The 21404-nt window shown below is 46.5% G+C and overlaps 1 protein-coding gene across 1 annotated transcript in view; it reads right to left on the reverse strand.

Annotated features, from left to right (window-relative positions):
- Window positions 1–21404, reverse strand: part of LOC137528776 (complement factor B-like) — a 219292-nt gene that overhangs the window by 143665 nt on the left and 54223 nt on the right. The window contains exons 6-9 of the mRNA XM_068250347.1: window positions 15878–16011; window positions 11373–11511; window positions 6982–7113; window positions 2018–2113 (exon numbers count right to left, since the gene is read on the reverse strand). Coding sequence (XP_068106448.1) covers window positions 2018–2113; window positions 6982–7113; window positions 11373–11511; window positions 15878–16011 — 501 coding nt within the window. The remainder of the gene's footprint in view (window positions 1–2017; window positions 2114–6981; window positions 7114–11372; window positions 11512–15877; window positions 16012–21404) is intronic.

The raw sequence follows: 21404 nt of genomic DNA on the forward strand, positions 1-21404 counted from the left end.
GCCCAGTGATTTCTAGTTACGCCCCTGGTTCCTATGTACTTCCTATGTTGCTGTCACTTACAGTAGGTAGTAGAAATCTGACAGAAGTGACAGGTTTTGGACTAGTCCATCTCTTTATAGGGGATTCTTAGGGATATATTTATTTTCAAAAGCACTTAGTGAATAACTGTTGCTCTGTCCAACTGCCAAAAAACTGTGTAGGGAGTTGGGAGGCTGGCCGGCATCATTGTTTAAATCCCTTTTCGGGAATATCTTTATAAAGAATAAAAGCCTGGCTGAGTATCCCCTATGAAGAGATGGACTAGTCCAAAACCTGTCACTTCTGTCAGATTTCTACTGCCTACTGTAAGTGACAGCAACATAGGAGAAAAGTAATTTATGGCTCATTTTACTCTGGAAAAACTTACTTCTTATTTGTATATGTTTGCACATATTTTACATTTTACAGTTTTTCGCTGTAGTGCCCCTTTAAATATATAGATTAGGGTTATATATTTGGTGAAAGAACAATACGCCTTTGATTACAAATCTGCCTCCCAACCATGTCCAGCTTTCTCAACATAATGTGGATTGGTTGATTTGTGCACATCCTCTGAGTTTGCTGCAGAAAAGGGTCCATCTTTGTTTAATCTTTCATGATGGAAAAGCCATAACATTGATTTGCAATCCTAGTTGATGTTATTTATCATATGACCATGTACCAGTATTCATGTCTGTTAACCTTCTTGCCGGTTAACCCGAGCTCAGTTTGAGGTAACCTGCGCAGAAGGTTTTCTCCGGCCCCGCTGGGCCGATTTTCACACTTTTTTTTTTACTGCACGCAGCTAGCACTTTGCTAGCTGCGTGCATATCCCGATCGCCGCCGTTTGCCGCCGATTTGCAGCTACCCGCCGTGCCGCCCCGCCACCCACCCCCCCTCCAGACCCCTTGCGCAGCCTGGCCAATCAGTGCCAGGCAGCGCTGAGGGGTGGATCGGGACTCCCTCTGACGTCCCGAAGTCCATGACGTCGGTGACGTCATCCCGCCCGTCACCAAGGAAGCCCTGCAGGAAATCCCGTTCTGAACGGGATTAGGAAATCCCGTTCTGAACGGGATTTCCTGCTTGCAAAGATTGTCCGCGGCTATCATGTAGCAAGCCCTGGGCTCGCTACATGATTTAAAAAAATAAATAAATTTAAGAAAAAGTGCTGCGCCGCCCCCTTGCCATCAGAATTGGACTGGCAAGGGGGTTAAACAAGGTGTGTATGAGGATCTGCAGATATCATAGACTATGAATGCATTTTGCAGGAATGGATCTTTTGCAGGAACAGATCTTTTGCAGATACTGATCTTTTGAATGTGTACAGCATCTGTGTGTGCAGCATCCTGCAAAGATTTCTATCTGATGGGGAGTTCGGCTCCATAGAATAGACTGTGTAGAGCACATGTGTCGAACTCCAGGCCTGGAGGGCCAGATCCATGCCAGCGTTTAGGATGGACTGAGAAAGAAAGGATAGCGTTCTACCTGATGGACCACACCTTTCCTAATTCAGACCCATCAATTCATTTGAGCTGCATCAAAAATGTGTGAGGATCTCGGCCCTCGTAGGACCGGTTTGACATACCTGGTGTAGAGTATGGCTCTCATACTACATGGAAGGGGGTAAAATTGGTCTAAGATCTTTCATTAATCTTTCAAGTGTGTACACACCACAAGAAATAGAACATTAGTAGCAAAAACACAGTCTCACAAGTCTCATACTGTTTCCATTAATGGAAGAGTCAAGAAACTTCAGTTGTTATGTATGCAAAAGAGCTTCTCTGAGCTCTCCAGCTACAGTGCTGTTTTTGTAGTATTGCTCTCATACTGCATGGAATGGGGTAAAATTGGTCTGTGATCTTGCCTTTTCCAAAGACTTATCTCAAGTGTGTATGTAGCTGTACTACACATACAATTAATTATCCCATAAGATTCAGATTCGCTCTAAAGTGCTGGTTTGGGAATTTCAAGAATCCATTATAGGCAGAATGTCCATACCTAGTTTATCATCCCGGCTGTTATCTTTCCTGATGTCAAGAAAGTCTTTGATACTTCTTACTTCCACAGACGGATCTCCTCCCATATTATGTTTTCCTAAGGAGTGAAAAAGACATAAGTGATAATCTTCTATGCAGTCAAAGCATGGGCTGTGCTTATGAAAAAGAAAAGTCTATTTTCAATGTAGTTCTTATGTGGAGGTGCAGTGACCGTAGAAACAAAAGAATCCAATTCACACAGATGTTGAGCCACTCAAAGGCAGCATAGTGGCATAGTGGTTAGATCCCTTGCCTTGCAGCGCTGGGTCCCAGGTTTGAATCCCAGCCAGGGCACTATATGCATGGATTTTGTATGCTCTCACTGTGCCTACATGGTTTTTCTCCCACATCCCAAAAAACATACAAATAAGTGAATTGGCTTCCCCCTAAATTGGCCCTAGACCACGATACACGCATAGACCTATGGCAGGCGTTAGACTGTGAGCTCCTCTGAGAGACAGTTAAGTGACAAGACAATATATTTTCTGCACAGCGCTGCGGAAGATGTCAGTGCTATACAAGTGCTAAATAATAATAATAATTTTGATACCACATTATTAAAGAGACTCTGGGACAAAAAAAGATTCCCCCGGGGGGTACTCACCTCAGTAGGGGGAAGCCTCAGGGTCCCAATGAGGCTTTCCCCATCCCTGTAGCTGCAGGCAGTCCAGCGCTGGCTCCCCCAAAGTGTCCCGCAATCCTGGTTCGACAATCCTGACAAGCCTGAAAAGCTCTGGGAACGGCGGGGATGTAAATATTTACCTTCCTGGCTCCAGTGGGGGCGCTGTTGCAGCTCTCAGCATGGAGATAGGCGGAAATAGCCGATTTCTCTCAAGTCTGCTCTACTACGCAGGCGCAGGAGACTTGCACCTGTGCAGTAGAGCGGCCCGACAGCGATCGGCTATTTCCGCCTATCTCTGAGCAGAGAGCCGATACTGCGCCTGCGCTGGTGCCGGGAGGGTATTTACAACCCCACCATTCCTGGAGCTTTTTCGCTACTGCCATGGGACACAGGAGGACGGAGGATGCCTCGATAGGATCCAAAGGCTTCCCCCACCAGAGGTAAGTACCCCCCGGCCCCAGGGGAGCTTTTCTTCATTACAGGTTTTCTTTAAAGTGAACCTAAAGCAAAGCTTTCATATTTATTTCCTTTCTAAAAAATTACAGTTGCCTGGCAGTCCTGCTGATCTCTTTGGCTGCAATAGTGTCTGAATAACACCAGAAACAAGCATGGCACTAATCCAGCCACAGCCAGACTTCAGCCAGAGCACCTGATCTGCATGCTTGTTCAGGTCTATGGCTAAAAGTATTAAAAGCAAAGGATCATCAGGATAGCCAGGCATTATGCATTGTTTTAAAGGAAATAAATATGGCAACCTATGTATGCCTCTTGGCTTAGATTCCCTTTAAAGAGACTCTGAAGCGAAGATAAATTCTATTTTTTTAACTTGTATTCCTGTCAATGAGTATAACAGCTGCTAAACCGCCGCTATCCTGCGGCAAAACGAGGGGTTTATACACCCCAAATCCATCTGCAAAATCCACCCTGCAGTGCCTCTTTAAAGGGAAGGTTCAGGGAGGGTGGGGAAAAAATAAAAATCAATTTCCACTTACCTGGGGCTTCCTCCAGCCCGTGGCAGGCAGGAGGTGCCCTCGCCGCCGCTCCGCAGGCTCCCGGTGGTCTCCGGTGGCCGACCCGACCTGGCCAGGCCGGCTGCCAGGTCGGGCTCTTCTGCGCTCCAAGTCCTGGTACTTCTGCGTCCCACGCCGGCGCTCTGACGTCATCGGACGTCCGCCGGGCTGTACTGCGCATGCGCAGTAGAGCTCTGACGTCATCGGACGTCCGCCGGGCTGTACTGCGCATGCGCAGAACTACTGCGCATGCGCAGTACAGCCCGGCGGACGTCCGATGACGTCAGAGCGCCGGTGTGGGACGCAGAAGTACAAGGACTTGGAGCGCAGAAGAGCCCGACCTGGCAGCCGGCCTGGCCAGGTCGGGTCGGCCACCGGAGACCACCGGGAGCCTGCGGAGCGGCGGCGAGGGCACCTCCTGCCTGCCACGGGCTGGAGGAAGCCCCAGGTAAGTGGAAATTGATTTTTATTTTTTCCCCACCCTCCCTGAACCTTCCCTTTAAGATGATGAAAACAATAGCGCTAGACACTCAAGGCTTCACTGCGTATATACAGGTCCTTCTAAAAAAATTAGCATATTGTGATACAGTTCATTATTTTCTGTAATGTATTGATAAACATTAGACTTTCATATATTTTAGATTCATTACACACAACTGAAGTAGTTCAAGCCTTTTATTGCTTTAAATTAATATCGATGATTTTGGCATACAGCTCATGAAAACCCCACATTCCTATCTCAAAAAATTAGCATATCATGAAAAGGTTCTCTAAACGAGCTATTAACCTAATCATCCGAATCAACTAATTAACTCTAAACACCTGCAAAAGATTCCTGAGGCTTTTAAAAACTCCCAGCCTGGTACATTACTCAAAACCGCAATCATGGGTAAGACTGCCCACCTGACTGCTGTCCAGAAGGCCATCATTGACACCCTCAAGCAAGAGAGTAAGACATAAATAAATTTCTGAACGAATAGGCTGTTCCCAGAGTGCTGTATCAAGGCACCTCAGTGGGAAGTCTGTGGGATGGAAAAAGTGTGGCAGAAAACGCTGCACAACGAGAAGAGGTGACCGGACCCTGAGGAAGATTGTGGAGAAGAACCGATTTCAGACCTTGGGGGACCTGCGGAAGCAGTGGACTGAGTCTGGAGTAGAAACATCCAGAGCCACCGTGTACAGGCGTGTGCAGGAAATGGGCTACAGGTGCCGCATTCCCCAGGTCAAGCCACTTTTGAACCAGAAACAGCGGCAGAAGCGCCTGACCTGGGCTACAAAGAAGCAGCACTGGACTGTTGCTCATATCACCTGAGCAGTGCCACAGGTTGATTGCCTCCATGCCACGCCGCATTGAAGCAGTCATTTCTGCAAAAGGATTCCCGACCATGTATTGAGTGCATAACTGAACATAATTATTTGAAGGTTGACTTTTTTTGTTTTAAAAACACTTTTCTTTTATTGGTCGGATGAAATATGCTAATTTTTTGAGATATGAATTTTGGGTTTTCATGAGCTGTATGCCAAAATCATCAATATTAACCTCCCTGGCGGTTAATTTTTTTTTTCAAATGGGCAAAAATCTTTTTTTTTTTATATATTTTTTTTTTGTTTCATGTAAAGCTACCAGAGTGGTAGCTACATGAAACACCACTAGAGGGCGCATGTGTCCCTCTAGTGCGATCGTCGCCGACACTAATAGCAAACAGGGGAGCGTGTATATAACGCGTTCCCCTGTTTGGCTTCTCCTGTCGCCATGGCGACGATCGGAATGACGTCATGGACGTAAGGCGCACCCGATCCAGCCCATAGCGCTGCCCGGAACTCATTGGTCCGGTCAGCGCAGGGCTCTGGCGGGGGGGGGCCTCTTTCGCCGCTGCGTGCGGGCGATCGCCGCAGAGCGGCGGCGATCAAGCTGTGCGCGCGGCTAGCAAAGTGCTGGCTGCGCGCACAGCACTTTGAATGGGGCGAATCGCCCCAACAGAGCCGGAGAAATCCTCCTGCGCGTCTTACCGCCAGGGAGGTTAAAACAAGAAAAGGCTTGAACTACTTCAGTTGTGTGTAATGAATCTAAAATATATGAAAGTCTAATGTTTATCGGTACATTACAGAAAATAATGAACATTATCACAATATGCACATTTTTTGAGAAGGACCTGCAGTTATTACAGCAAGAGATGACTGTGCACCTGTCTCTTTAAGACCTTTTATTCAGTAAACAGCATACAGCCACGAATGCAACAGTTTGATAAATAGTAAAGATGCATCAAACCTGGGTGGTGGAGGGTGTCTGGTGAGCTGGGAAGGGTGACCAGGGGGTGAACAGGACGGCACTACAGCCGTTTCACGCCAGAACCGGCGCTTGCTCACGTGCAATGTCCTTAGAGAGACAGCGCCGTGCGGCTCCCTTCATAGGACCTTCAGGCCGCGCCTCCGGCACTGTCTCATTGGCTGGAGTGTGTACAAGGAAGAGGTCAAATGTGAAGGGGCGGGGATCCGCTATCATGCGGCTAAAAATCCGCATGGCATATTAAATAACATTGCTGGGATGCGTGCTTGATGCGTACATAAATTTGGGAAAAGTGATTAATGCGTACAAAATTGTGGCATGGGTGCATTGCATACAAAAATACCTTTACAGCTTATGGAGGAGTGTGTGGATTAGGTGAAGCATTTGTTATTACATGTACAAGCTCCTGCAGAGAGGCCAACCCTCAAGATAACGTGCCGGGTGCAATTTCTTACTTCAGTGTACCTAGTTATTACAGCAAGATCCCCAGTATGCCTGATGCCAGATACGTGTGCTTGTCAGTTGCTTGAGCAACCAGACAAAAAAGTACAAACCTCCACCCCAGTGCAGCAGAAAGAATCTACCAAACCTCCAGGCCCCGTCTTCACCCTGCAAGGTTTCCATACAATCAATTTAGATACTTACCTCAGGAAGGGGAAGCCTCCGGATCCTCCATCACCAGGCAGATCCAGCACTAGGACCCACCCCCGAAGAACAGCTGCACTGCACCTGCGTAGTAGCATGGACCTGCTTGGGCTTTGGCCTAGCACGCACCCAATCAGGCTCTGCTTTTTCTGCCAAAGCCCAAGCGGTCCCAAGGTACTGCACATGTGCGAGCCATTGACAAGGGCTTGACGACTATTTTCCGTTAGACTCAGCAGATGGGGGAAGCCTCTGGATTATAAGTAATGTGCATGAAGTTAATCTTTAAGACCTGTATTAACTTCAGTTATTAAAAGGAGGACATGGATTGGGAGTGTTGCCAAGCCAGAACACAGACTACTTACCATCTGTCATAAGGAGGATGATATTTGAGGTTTCCAAAAAAGTTTTTTCATTTCTCAACTTAAACAGACTCAGCTCACCGTAGACGGCCCGAAGAGCACCACGTGTGTTAGTCCCTTGTTTGTCATCATGTGCTGCAGGGTTAAAGGGGGAAAAATCAAAAAGAATAATCATAATACCTTAAATCTTATACAGACAAAGGTAGACGCAAGTAAAATGTGGAACTGCGTCCCTGGATAAACTCATATTTCCTATCAAAAATTATCTGGTGACCCTCAGTCTTCTTGGAGCAATAACTTCCATGAGGGGTTAACTAGTGCCTCCTAGAAGTAAACATAAGCAAGCATTATCAGCTTTGCAGGTACTACTGGCCTCTTGACAATTTTTATAGGTGATTGCCATCCTGGAAGGAGCTTCATTTCCCAAGAGACATCTAATAATTTGTAGTAGTTTCTCCAATTCCCTTTATGGATCAAACCAAGTCTGGAGGAACAACTATTACACCTCTGGTCAAATTGTGCAATCCCGAGTTCCCAACCTTGGATGCAAATGCAGCTCACACTGTGGATTAGCTGATATCTGCCCACCATAGAAAAACCTGCAGATCTATCCTACCTAAGATCAAGTGGTGCCTCTCAGCCTAGTGTAACTGTAGTTATCACCACAGGATCATGGGTACATCCTAGCCCTACAGGAAGTACCATTACCATGATGACTCTCTCATGTCTGAAGAAATAAGGTTTCCGTCATGTCATCTGCAGCCTCCAGACCTAAAAGGGCTAAAATTGCTACAAAACAGCTAGTACCACCTCCTAGCCTAGCCCAGATGTATCTTCAGCTCCCCAAATGGGTCAACTGTTGCTTCTCAGCTCTGAAGATACCACCGTAATGACAAAAGTGAAATGGTGACTGTCAGTCCTGGAGGAACTACATTTTCCATCAAGTTTCACCTGGAACCTTCTCACCTGAGGAGGTACTTCATCTATCATGCTATAGTCCATGGCTTATTCAGAGAGAATTGTCTGAAAAAAGTATGAAACAAAATACAGTATATGATAGGAAAAGTGTTTTGTTAATGCTGCATGCAGCATATTTGGTTCTTTTGCTATGACCTCTTTCCTTTCACGTGGAGTGTATTTGGGGAGATTGACGTACTTGTGTTGGAATTTGGAATTCTGAAGTAGAAAGCAATAGGCCGTCTATCGAACTTATGAGAATGCATTTCTAGGTGAGGTCTGGATGGACAGAGATAAAGTAGGAACTGAATGAGTCAGTTCCAGCTTCAGAACTGACGCAAATAGCGTGGCAATCAACTGTAGAACTGTTCACCCTGACTGTTATGTATGGGCCACCTTGTCCAGTTTCATAGCCAGATGGCAGGTCTTCAACATGGTTAGAAATCCATCATCTCTTCATGAAAAAAGCACTGGATAGCTATTCATAGACTCATCCAAGTAGTTATTTTTTATGTGCTCTACTGCTGTTTCAAGAAAATTGTCTGCAGAAACTGCAAGCTAGGAATTTACAGAAAAAAATGATCGGGATTAAAGTTTGATCAGCTTTGATGAGGGAGTTGGTATCAGGGTCCTCAGAAGAATGATGCTTCTACTGCTGTTTATTTAGATTGCAAGAGGTTGGACACAGACTATACTCTGAGAAGATTGTATCCTATAGCAATGTTGTGCACACTTTGTAGTTTGAGGTTTGTACACACACTTGGTGTGTATACTGCAGACCCCAACCCCCAACTCATGAGTGATTCACCTGGTAGATCAACTCACCCGACCGACGCCAACTTCATTGTTCACATCGCTCCCCCACTCACCACGTGACGTCACGCACGTCCCGCTCCATCATTCGCACCCGTTGCCGGCTACACAGCTGACACGTGTCTGTACTGGCTGGACTAGCGATGTCGAACAAGGGGGCCGGGTCCGGATCAAAATCAAAGGTGTATACGCACCTTTAATCATTACATGCCTATTAGTGTTAATATTTGTTTGCCATTGATGAGAAAGAGCAGACTTTTATTAGGCAAAGGTACTCAGGAATTCCGTACTGCTGGTAAACTTTTGCATTTTATAAAGTGCCTGAATTATGGAATTCAGGAACTCTATAAAATGCCTAAATTTTTTCAGGCAATACATGAAATGCCTTTTTTTGATTTCAAAATATGATGTGCTTTGCCCTGGTGTTGTATACAGGGCCAGTTCTCTCATGAAGAAAGGAAAAACATTTGCATCAGGCACAGAGATTACAGGGGCAGCATGTTTGCACTGTGCTTACACTAACAGCATACAGTCAGAGTAGGAGGAGGAGCAGGAGGTGAAGAGGTCATCAGGGAAAAGCAGCTTGTTGTGCTGTGTGAGGAGTCTGACAGTGTGTGAGGAGGGAGGAGGCAGAAGAGCAACAGTGTTTTATTTGACTTGCACAGCAGAAGGGAGGAGGTGGCACTGTTGTCCTACTCCTGACTGACGAGGAATGGAGTGGCTGAGTGTCAGCAGCAGTTTGTTTGTCACAGACTCACAGCCAGTGTGCTAGTAGTGTTGAGCTGCAGCATGTCATGTGAGAACATTAAATGAATCAGAGTAAATTGTCGGGTGCTGTGCGATCAGTCCAAATTTGGGAGGAGGGCGCATGCTCAAATGTTTGCCTCAAGCAGCAAAAAGTCTAGAACCGACCCTGGTTTTATACGATGCCTAAGACCAATTTAGGCAAAGTATGAAATTAGCAACCTGATCATAATGTATGATGAGAACAAGATTATATTTAGGCAGATTAGTGTGATAATAGCACCTCGAAAAAGGATGTTTGTCGACAGAGCGTGGGGTGGGATATTCTTATTGCAAAGAAACAGCATCATGAGAAGTGGAAAAGTAGTTGAACTACTTGTTACAATGGGGGGAAGGCTAGAATCAGGGTCGGTTCTAGTCTTTCTGTTGCCTGAAGCAAACTTTGAAAGAGTCAATGGGCTTGATTCACAAAAGAGTGCTAACTGTTAGCACGGCCGTTTTCGCGTGAATTTTCGCATTGCGCGGGATCGAAAATTTTCACGCGAATTCGCGTTTGCGCGTGAAAACCGTTATCGTTTCACGTGAAAATTCACGATCGCGCGCAATACGAAAATTCACACGAAAACGCACCCTTTTGTGAATCAAGCCCAATAAGAGGCATACATCGACACCTAACCTGCTTATGATGTCAAGAAGGAGGGCGGCAGGTGCCACCAGTCAAATGAGGGTGGGGATTCAGGGATGCGTGGATGAGGAGAGTAGGAAGGTGGGCGGGAGTGCCGAGAGGACAGGACGGTGGGCAGGAGAGCGGAGAGGACAGGAAGGTGGGCGGGAGACCGGAGAGGACAGGAAGGTGAGCGGAAGACCAGAGAGGACAGGAAGGTGGGCGGGAGACCGGAGAGGACAGGAAGGTGAGCGGGAGACCAGAGAGGACAGGAAGGTGGGCGGGAGACTGGAGAGGACAGGAAGGTGAGCTGAAGACCAGAGAAGACAGGAAGGTGGTCGGGAGACCGGAGAGGACAGGAAGGTGAGCGGAAGACCAGAGAGGACAGGAAGGTGGGCGGGAGACCGGAGAGGACAGGAAGGTGAGCGGGAGACCAGAGAGGACAGGAAGGTGGGCGGGAGACTGGAGAGGACAGGAAGGTGAGCTGAAGACCAGAGAAGACAGGAAGGTGGTCGGGAGACCGGAGAGGACAGGAAGGTGAGCGGAAGACCAGAGAGGACAGGAAGGTGAGCGGGAGACCGGAGAGGACAGGAAGGTAAGCGGGAGACCAGAGAGGACAGGAAGGTGGGTGGGAGACTGGAGAGGACAGGAAGGTGGGCGGGAGACCAGAGAGGACAGGAAGGTGGGCGGGAGACCAGAGAAGACAGGAAGATAGGCGGGAGACTGGAGAGGTCAGGAAGGCGAGCCGAAGACCGGAGAAGACAGGAAGGTGGTCGGAAGACCAGAGAGGAGGCAGGTGTCAGGTGGCCCAAAATGTTTATACAAACGCCACCCACTAGATTTTGTCACCTGAATCACATGATACAGGTGACTTCATGGTAGGTTAGCCCCCGGCTAGAATGATTTGAATTACAACTCATTTTGGTCTATTATTTGATAATTATCAGTTATGCTACTCTTCTCATTCCCTCAGAGGCAGCAAGACTAATAATCCATCATGTCCATCACTGTGTTTAGGAACACCGTTTATTGTTGACATTTTGCCTTTTCTTAATATTTACTTTGCTTGGTTCACCACTCAACCAAGCCTACAACATTTCAGTCAGTATCTCACTATGGCTGAAATGATTTAGGCCTGGATTTACATCAAGTAGGATGGCAGGTTAGCCAGTGTATTCATGTTTAGTTTAATTTTAATAAAGCAGCAACAATTTACCTTCATACTTAAATGCTTTAATACTGTCAATAACATCTTCTGCCTCTGTGTTTCTCTCATCTACAATAGATACTAAGGTTTTGGCCTCTGAGGCATAGGTGATGATGCAGTATCGGGGTGTAAAGGCATAAGTGGAAACCTGAAAAAGAAACGTACATGGTTAGGTGCATGAAGTTGAAGAAATCATTGGAACGTGCATACAATTAAAGGGAACCCGAGGTGAAAGGGATATGGAGACTGCCATATTTATTTCCTCTTACACAATACCAGTTGTAAAAAGTCAAATGAATAAAAGTTGCGCTCCCCAGCCATAGGTATTTATAAATATACAGTAGTTTCGTATTCACCTCAATTGTTCCAGCTGTATCAGCTAAAAGAGAACCTGAGATGAGAAGCTTCTCAGGTTCCATTCTTACATGGGGCTTCCTTAAAGGATACCCGAAGTGACATGTGACATGATGAGATAGACGTGTATGTACAGTGCCTAGCACACAAATAACTATGCTGTGTTCCTTTTTTTCTTTCTCTGCCTGAAATAGTTAAATATCAGGTATGTAAGTGGCTGACTCAGTCCTGACTCAGACAGGAAGTGACTACAGTGTGACCCCCACTGATAAGACACTCCCCTTTTGATCTCTGTCCTGCTCTCAGAAGCCATTTTCTGCTAGAAAAGTGTTTTATAGTTGGAATTTATTATCAGTGAGGGTCACATTGTAGTCACTTCCTGTCTGAGTCAGGACTGAGTCAGCCACTTACATACATGATATTTAACTCTTTCATAGAGAGAAAGAAAAAAAGGAACACAGCATAGTTATTTGTGTGCTAGGCACTGTACATACACATCTATCTCGTCATGTTACTTTGGGTATCCTTTAAGCCACCTTAAGGTCGCTCGTTCCTCGTCCAACTTGCACTTCCTCGTGCATGCGTAGCTCGGCTAGGCGCGCTCACCTGTTGCGTTCCCTTCTCTGGGAGTGTTCTGCCTCTGTGCATTAGTACTGCGCAGGACGCTCCCAGTCACGGAAGCATGGCATCCTCAGCCAGGCTTTCGGGCACTATTGTGATTGACAGGAGCCACCCCGGGAGACGGCAAGGGACAAGTGGCCTTAAGCACAATTGGCTGAGCACGGGCTAAGCCGCAGAGGATTGCTCAGGCACTGGTGGGCCGATTTGCACAATTTTTTTTTGTTGCACGCAGCTAGCACTTTGCTAGCTGCGTGCATAACTCGATCGCCACCGATTCACCGCTACCCACCGCATTAGAGGGCCCCCCCAGAACTCGTGCGCAGCCTGGCCAATCAGGGCCAGGCAGCGCTGAGGGGTGGATCGGGACTCCCTCTGACGTCACGACGTTGATGACGTCGGTGACATCATTCCGATTGTCACCATGGCGACGGGGAAGCCAAACAGGAAATGCCATTCTGAATGGGATTTCCTGTTTGCTCTGATCGCCGGAGGTGATCGGAAGGGGTGGGGGGATGCCGCTGGACAGCGGCTATCATGTAGCTAGCGCCAGGCTAGCTACATGATTTAAAAAAAAAATTAAAGTGTTGCGCTGCCCCCTGGAGGTTTTAATAGACCGCCAGGGAGGTTCAGGAAGCCCCAGGTAAGTATGGTACCTGAGATGCTTCTCGTACAATTTAAAGTGTACCTGAGGCGATATATGACAAGATGAGATAAACAAGTGCATGTACCCTATAAAACATTAATAAGCAGGCTGTTTTACTTGCTTTATTTTGCTGCCTGAAAGAGTTCATCTCTAGGCATGGAAGTGACAGCTTCTGTCTTGTCGGTAATATAGGAAACATCACTGATAAGCTAATTACGGCCATAAACCTTTTCTTGGCAGAGTACAACTTCTGAGGACAGGGGAGAGGTAAGACAAGCTCAATAGTTCATGTATTTTCACTCTGGGACACTTAATAGACGGCTACTGATTAGAGACAGTAAAACGTTCAACCTACTTTGTGAATGTTTAAAAATAAGAGAAAATCCTGGGATACTTAAAGAAAGTCATTTTTAGGAGTAGGAGGATAATTATAATTGTTTATCTCATCAGTTTATTTTCACCTTGGGTTAACTTTACGGATATACTTCAGTTTCACCAGGTAACAGATGTCGGCGGGCGCTTGCTTAACCACTTCACCATTGAGGGGTTTTACCCCTGAAACACCAGAGCAATTTTCACCTTTCAGCGCTCCTTTCATTAATTCGTCTATAACTTTATTATTACTTATCGCAATGAAATGAACTATATCTTGTTCTTTTCGCCACCAATTAGGCTTTCTTTAGGTGGGACATTATGCCAAGAATTATTTTATTCTAAATGTATTTTAATGGGAAAATAGGAAAAAATGTGGGAAAAAATCGTTATTTTTCAGTTTTCGGCCATTATTGTTTTTAAATAATGCATGCTACTGTAATTAAAACCCATGAAATGTATTTGCCCATTTGTCCCGGTTATAAAACCGTTTAAATTATGTCCCTATCACAATGTTTGGCACCAATATTTTATTTGGAAATAAAGGTGCATTTTTTTTCAGTTTTGCGTCCATCCCTAATTACAAGCCCATAGTTTATAAAGTAACAGTGTTATACCCTCTTGGCATAAATATTTAAAAGGTTCAGTCCCTAAGTCCCTATTTCTGTTTTGTTTTTATTGTATTTTTTTTTTTAATTACAAAAACATAATTGGGGAGTGTGGGAGGTAATGAGTTAATTTAATGTGTAAAACTAATGTATTTGTATATGTAAAATGCTTTAGGGTGTAGTTTTACTATTTGGCCACAAGATGGCCACAGTGAGTTTGTGTTCATGCGACCTGTAAGCATCCGGAAGGACGCTTACAGGAAGCACTATGAGGCTGGGAAAATCCCAATGATCGCGCTGTTTCTCATAGAAGCAGCAGATCATTGCGGGGGCTTAGATCAACGAACGGGAATGTATTTTCCCATTCATTGATCTCCAGGCGAGTGGGCGGCGGCGTGCACGAGTGGCGGGAGCGCACGCACGAGCTGTTCAAACAACGAGTTGTTCAAACAACTTGTACACATGGACAATCTGCACAATATCAGACGACCGTAGGCCGACATAGATCCGACAGTTGGATTGGGCGCAACGCCTGTTATCAGTCGCTCGTCAAGAGGTTTGCACGCGTACACATGCCCAATTCGTCCAACAGTCAAAAACGGACTAAAGTCGGACGACAAGCAGGCAGTTTTGTTGAGCGCGTGTACGGGCCTTAAGTAAACAGATGATGAAAGAAGTCAATGGCCTCAATTCACTAAGATCATGCTGGAGATAATAAGGCAAGAGAAAACTTACCTCACACAGTGAGAGAGTTATCTTATCTCTTCATTCCTTACATTACCTCCTCTGTAGTTAATTTACCTCCTCTGTAGTTATTTTCACACGCAGGTAATAAACAGCCTGTCTTTAACTGTGGAGTTAGTTTAAGGATTGGAGAGTTAACTTAAAGACAGAAGAGTTAACTTTAGGTTTGCCTGAGGTAAAATGTTTCCTGAATACTACATGCCTTATCACCATGGTAATAACTCTAGAAACGTTATTAAAGACAGGAGATAAGCTTAGTGAATTGAGGCCAATGCCTTATATCCTCTAAAAAGGATACTCTGCCACAGTCAGAATAAATGATAAAATATTCTGATAAAGGTCACTATCTATGCTGATCCTCCACTGTCGGGCTACAGAATCACAACTTAAATGATGTGAAGGGTTAATAGATTTTTGCTGTTTTCTAGCCACACCCCCTTCAGCACCTCCCTTTCCCTAATAATTTATTTAATGTCCTAACTAGAGGCGATGTGCCTGGATATATGTATGTTTATTCTTATCATTGACCCCTGTGGCTAGGGTCCAATTCGGTGCACTCCCCCCTTCCCCTGTATGTTTGTCAGCATGCAGACAGCTTATGCTGGTGTATGCGCATGGTGCACATGGACACATAACATTAGCTCCCTTGTGCGATTGGTAAGATGCACTGTCTTTCCCAGGAGAGGAAGTTAGGATGTGTGCTCCTAATCCATTGATAGGTTTGATGCAATGAATGTGTTTGCATGTCTGCACTATGCATGTTACAGGGCCAGAGTTAGGACACCTATGTTTACCTGGGTACTTCTGCGCAGTATAGGTGATTAAGCATAAGAATGCATTCTTCTGTGAACTAAAACCCTGGCTTTTAATTTAGCTGTAGGGATAACAGTTGTGCCTGGATGTGTGAATCTGTGAATGCAATTGTTTGAACATTTGCATGTGGGTGTGCAAAGGGTTAATAGATTTTTGCTGTTTTCTAGCCACACCCCCTTCAGCACCTCCCTTTCCCTAATAATTTATTTAATGTCCTAACTAGAGGCGATGTGCCTGGATATATGTATGTTTATTCACAACTTAAATGAGTGGGTTTGGTACCATATGTACCTCTGTTTATCTCATCATCATCATGTCATGTGTCAGTTCAGACACGCTTGCACCACAACAATGTGTACCTTCTCTATGAATGTTGCGGCAATATCCTTTGCAGTGTTGAAGTTCTTTTTTCCAACGCTTTTCGAGGCATCAATGATGATGAAGATATTCATGAGGCCACCTGCGGTTATCGAGAGTTTCCGGTCGGTTTTTTCTGTCAAGAGAGTACAGGTGAAATTCCATAAGGGAGGTTGAAGGATGGAGAGTTAGTGAAATGGGCACTTAAAGAACAAGTGATACCCATGCTAACCTAGAAATAAAAAACACATATATAAGTAGATAAATACTAGTTCTACTTACATAACAGATGTATTGCACTGTTCACATTATGATTCCTGTAAATTTTATAAAGGAAAAGCAAAGAATCCTATTCTAGACAGTTTCCATCTTGATTACCTTTGAATGAAGCTAATCCTGACATCATTTCCTCCCTCACTCTGTTTTCTCCTCTTGCTAATTGTGTATTCATTACCCGCCCTCCTCCCAGAGTCTTCAGACACTCCCACTGAGGCCTATACTAGAAAGTGCACTGTCTTATGTCATTAGAAGGAGGGGGAAATAAAGGGAAGAGGAGGAATATATTATAGATAAAAAGACCCCACAGCATGCAACTGTTTTGCCAACCGATGGCAATGGCAATTAAAGGGCCAGTGCTCCTAAGGTATGTGATAACTCCAAACCATAACAGCAGACAAAGTTATGAAAGTTTTGAATGCAGGATTAACATCTTTATCACTTAATACACTCATACCAGTTGCTGTTGAAATTTGATTTTTATGGTGACAATCCCGCTTTTAAGGGAAGTGTGCACTTAAAGTGAACCTGTAGGGAAAAAAGTGCCCATCTTCCTCAAAGCTGAACGTACAAAAACATACAACAATGTTGAGCAGTCTACCCTCAAATGGTGACAGACCTGTGAGTGCATGAAATAGGGGCACAAGGAAAAATGGGTGCCGGGTGAAGCCAATATAAGTCTAAACAATAAATACTGTTGTGAATTGGACGTCTGATGAATATGAAAAATATTGACAGTGGCAATGATGATTGTAAAACATTGGTAAATTTTACCAATATTTTACTACAACTAAACCTAACCCAACTGTCACACCAAATCCTCCCTCCTTCGATGCCTAAAGGTAGCCATACACTGGTCAATTTGCCATCAGATTCGATCAACTGACAGATCCCTATCTGATCGAATCTGATCAGAGAGGGATCGTATGGCTACCTTTACCGCAAACAGATTGTGAACCGATTTCAGCCTGAAACCGTTCACAATGTGGTGGTGGTGGTGCTGCCGCCGCTCCACCCTTCCGCATGCCCGCATACATTACCTGCTCCGCCGGCGCGACTCCAGTCCCCAGGTCACCACTGCTCCGTCTCCGATCTGGTCTCCGGCCCCAGCATGCTTTACTTCTTCCTGCCCAGCAGGAAGTTTAAACAGTAGAGCGCCCTCTACTGTTTAAACTTCCTGCCGGGCAGGAGGAACTGAAGCATGCCGGAGACCAGAGCGGAGAAGAAGCAGCGGTGACAGCGGGGGCAGTCGCGCCGGCGGAGCAGGTAATGTATGCGGCTCTATTGCGTCGGTCGTCGGGTACTCGAACGCCGCTAGCGACGGGCTCCCTACCCGCGGGCGATCGACGCTAATTTTCCGCACGGAGCGATGGACGGGATCGGACGAAAAGGATCGAAATTCGGCGTGTAGCGCGAACGATTGGCAGCAGATTCGATCCCAGTGATCGAATCTGCTGTCGAAACGGCGGCGAATCGGGTCAGTGTATGGCCAGCTTAACTTTTAAAACCCTTCTTTCTGCTGCCTAGGGCCCCATTCACACGTAATCAGTTGGTACGCATTTTTTTTTCTTCCCCATAGCAGTGCATTAGGAAAAATCTGTCAGATAATACTGTGAACTGAGCCATTGGGAAACATGGGCATTTGAAAATCAGTTGTCCTTTCTTTCAGTTATAACTGAGAGCAACTGATTAAGTGTAAATGGGGCCTAACCCTAAAAGCTCCCTTTGGGCCTGAGCCCACTGACGCAGTTGTGTCCACTTTTCAGTTACACATCAATGTAACAGATGGAAAGTGGCCAGAAGCGGACACTAAGGGCCCTTTTTTACACTTAATCAGTTGGTATGCGGTAGTGTGCATTAGTACGGGTTTTTCCAAAGCAGTGCAGTGTGAAAAAGACTTCAGTTAAAATGCGTATAGTGAGAACTGTGCCATAGGAAAACATGGACGCTACTTTGAAAATCAGTATTCTTTCAGTAATAACTGAGAGCAACATATTAAGTGTAAAAGGGGCCTAACTGCGTTAGTAGGCTCAGGACCTTCCTGACGCCTAACCCTAAAATGTATAACTAATTTTCAAAAAACAAAAATTGTAAAATACAATTTGTTAAACTGTTCATGTTAAGTACAAAAGACCAAAAATTTCAATAACTATAATGTTCTAATTTTCAAACCAATATTTATTGGGTGCCCAAATTTCTGCTTTAGGCGCCCAATAACCGATATTTGCATTAGCACTTGTGGCAGCGTCCAAATCGTCCATTGGTTGCAGGTAGAGATGTCGCGAACCTCCGATTTTCTGTTCGCGGAAGGTTCGGTTCGCGGAAAAGTTCGCGAACCGCAATAGACTTCAATGGGGAGGCGAACTTTGAAAAATAGAAACATTTATGCTGGCCAGAAAAGTGATGGAAAAGATGTTTCAAGGGGTCTAACATCTGAGTTTTTGCATGGAAGAGTGGGATAGATACCAAAAGTCCCGGGGGAAAATCTGGATGTGACGCAAAGCAGCGTTTTAAGGGCAGAAATCACATTGAATGCTAAATTGCAGGTCTAACGTGCTTTCAAACATTTTGCATGGGTATACATCAATCAGAGAGTGTAATTAGAGTTCTGCTTCACACTGACACACCAAACTCACTGTGTAACGCACCGCAAACAGCTGTTTGCGTAGTGACGGCCATGCTGTAGTGGTGCGCACCGTGGCCAGAGTGTAGGCCGTGGCGTTTTTCAAGCCCATATGGTCGCCGGGCTGTGGTAGCTCAATGATAGAACAACAGTGACTGTCCAGCTGATCAAATTTGGTCTGACCACAATGAAGGAATGACCTTATTATCTTTGGTGTGCTACCCCCACCCGAGACACTCAAATAGCCGGCGGTCATTGCTTCATTGTGATACGCAAGCCCCTTCACTGCGGCAAGGTAATGATCACGAAGGGGGATAGGCACATGTACATGCGTTTTGTGTTTTTGTTGCAGCCGCCGCAGTGCAGCCAGAAAAATTAGGCAGGCATGTACACGCACCAGAAAAATTTGTGTAGCGGCCGCTGCTAGCAGCGGCCTTAAAAATTCAGGAATCCGCCTAGAGTCCTGGACCCTGTTGGTGGTGGCGGAGAAGGCAGTCAAGCGGCCTGCAGGCAGAGATGCTGTGTGTGGGGACTGACTTAGTCTTCGGTCGTGCAGTAGCCCTCCGTGATCCATTACTCATTCATTTTGATAAAGGTCAGGTACTGAACACTTTCATGACTTAGGCGACTTCTCTTCTCAGTAACTATGCCTCCAGCTGCACTGAAGGTCCTTTCTGAAAGGACGCTTGCGACAGGACAAGAGAGAAGTTGTATGGCAAATTGGGACAGCTCTGGCCACAGGTCAAGCCTGCGCAACCAGTAGTCCAAGGGTTCATCGTCGCTTTTCGCAGAGTCTACATCCACACTCAAGGCCAGGTAGTCGGCTACCTGCCGGTCCAGGTGTTGGTGGAGGGTGGATCTGGAAGGACTATGGCGAGGAGTTGGACTAAAGAACGTCCGCATGTCCGACATCACCCTGAGATCGCTGGAGCGTCCTGTCCTTGCCTGCGTGGGCTTGGGAGGAGGAGGGTTACTGCCAGTGGTTCCTTGATTGCGTTGTGCAGCCACATCGCCCTTAAACGCATTGTAAAGCATCATCGACAGCTTGTTCTGCAAGTGCTGCATCCTTTCCGCCTTGTGTTGACTTGGTAACCGGTCCGCCACTTTGTGCCTGTACCGAGGGTCTAGTAGCGTGGCCACCCAGTACAGGTCATTCGTCTTGAGTTTTTTGATACGGGGGTCCCGCAACAGGCTGGACAACATGAAAGAGGACATCTGCACAAAGCTGGATACAGACGTACTCTCCATCTCCTCTTGCTCTTCCTCAGTGACGGGATGCAACTCCTCTTCCTCCCCCCAGCCACGAACAATACCACGGGAACGTGGAGCAGCAGAAGCCCCCTGTGACGGCTGCCGCGGTTGTTCTTCTTCCGCCGCCTCTTCCTCCTCCACAGAAACACCTTCCTCATCATCACCATCATCAGAGTCTGACTCCTCTCCTTCCCCACACGACTCCTCTTCTTCCTCCTCCTCCTCCCCCCTCTGTGCTGCTGCAGGTGTTGTGGGAACATCGGGGAACATCGGGTTCGTGTGTAAATGGCTCCCACGACTCCTGCTGCCGTAACTCTTCTCGTTCACGCTCCTCCACAGCTGTATCCACCACTCTACGCACGGCACGCTCCAGGAAGTAGGCGTAGGGGATCAAGTCGCTGATGATGCCCTCATCGCGACTCACCAGTTTGGTCACTTCCTCAAAGGGCTCCATGACCCTGCATGCATTTTGCATCAGTGTCCAGTTGTTGGGCCACAACATCCCCATTCTCCCAGATTGTGTCCTTGTACTGTAATGATACAGGTACTGGGTGACGGCTTTCTCCTGGTCTAGCAGGCGATAGAACATCAGCAGGGTGGAATTCCAGCGAGTCGGGCTATCGCAAATCAGGCGTCTCACCGGCAAGTTGTTTCTACGCTGAATGTCCGCAAAGCGTGCCATGGCCTTGTAAGAGCGCCTGAAATGCCCACACAACTTCCTGGCCTGCTTCAGGACGTCCTCTAAGCCTGGGTACTTGGACACAAATTTTTGCACGACCAGATTCAGCACATGTGCCATGCAGGGTATGTGTGTCAGCTTTCCCAAATTCAACGCAGCAATGAGATTGCTGCCGTTGTCACACACCACATTGCCAATATCAAGCTTGTGCGGGGTCAGCCATTGCTCCACCTGTTTGTTAAGAGCAGCCAGGAGAGCTGCTCCAGTTTGACTCTCCGCTTTCAGGCAAGACATGTCTAACACTGCGTGACACCATCGTACCTGGCATGCAGCATAGGCCCTGGGGTGCTGGGGCTGTGTAGCTGGAGAGGAGATCGTGGCACCAGCCAAGGAGGAGGAGGAGGATGATGACAGCGAAGCGGTGGTAGCAGGTGGAGAGGAGGTGGCTGGAGGCCTGCCTGCAAGCCGTGGAGGTGTGACAAGTCGGTCCGCTGCGCAGCCACGTACTCCCTGCTTGCTGCCATCGGTCACCAGGTTGACCCAATGGGCTGTGTATGTAATGTAGTGGCCCTGCCCGTGCTTGGCAGACCAGGCATCCATGGTCAGGTGGACCCTTGACCCAACGCTGTGTGCCAGATATGACACCACTTGCCTCTCAACTGCACGGTACAGTTTGGGTATGGCCTTTTGTGAAAAATAA

Source organism: Hyperolius riggenbachi, chromosome 8 (assembly GCF_040937935.1).
Source record: "Hyperolius riggenbachi isolate aHypRig1 chromosome 8, aHypRig1.pri, whole genome shotgun sequence".
NCBI lineage: Eukaryota > Metazoa > Chordata > Amphibia > Anura > Hyperoliidae > Hyperolius > Hyperolius riggenbachi.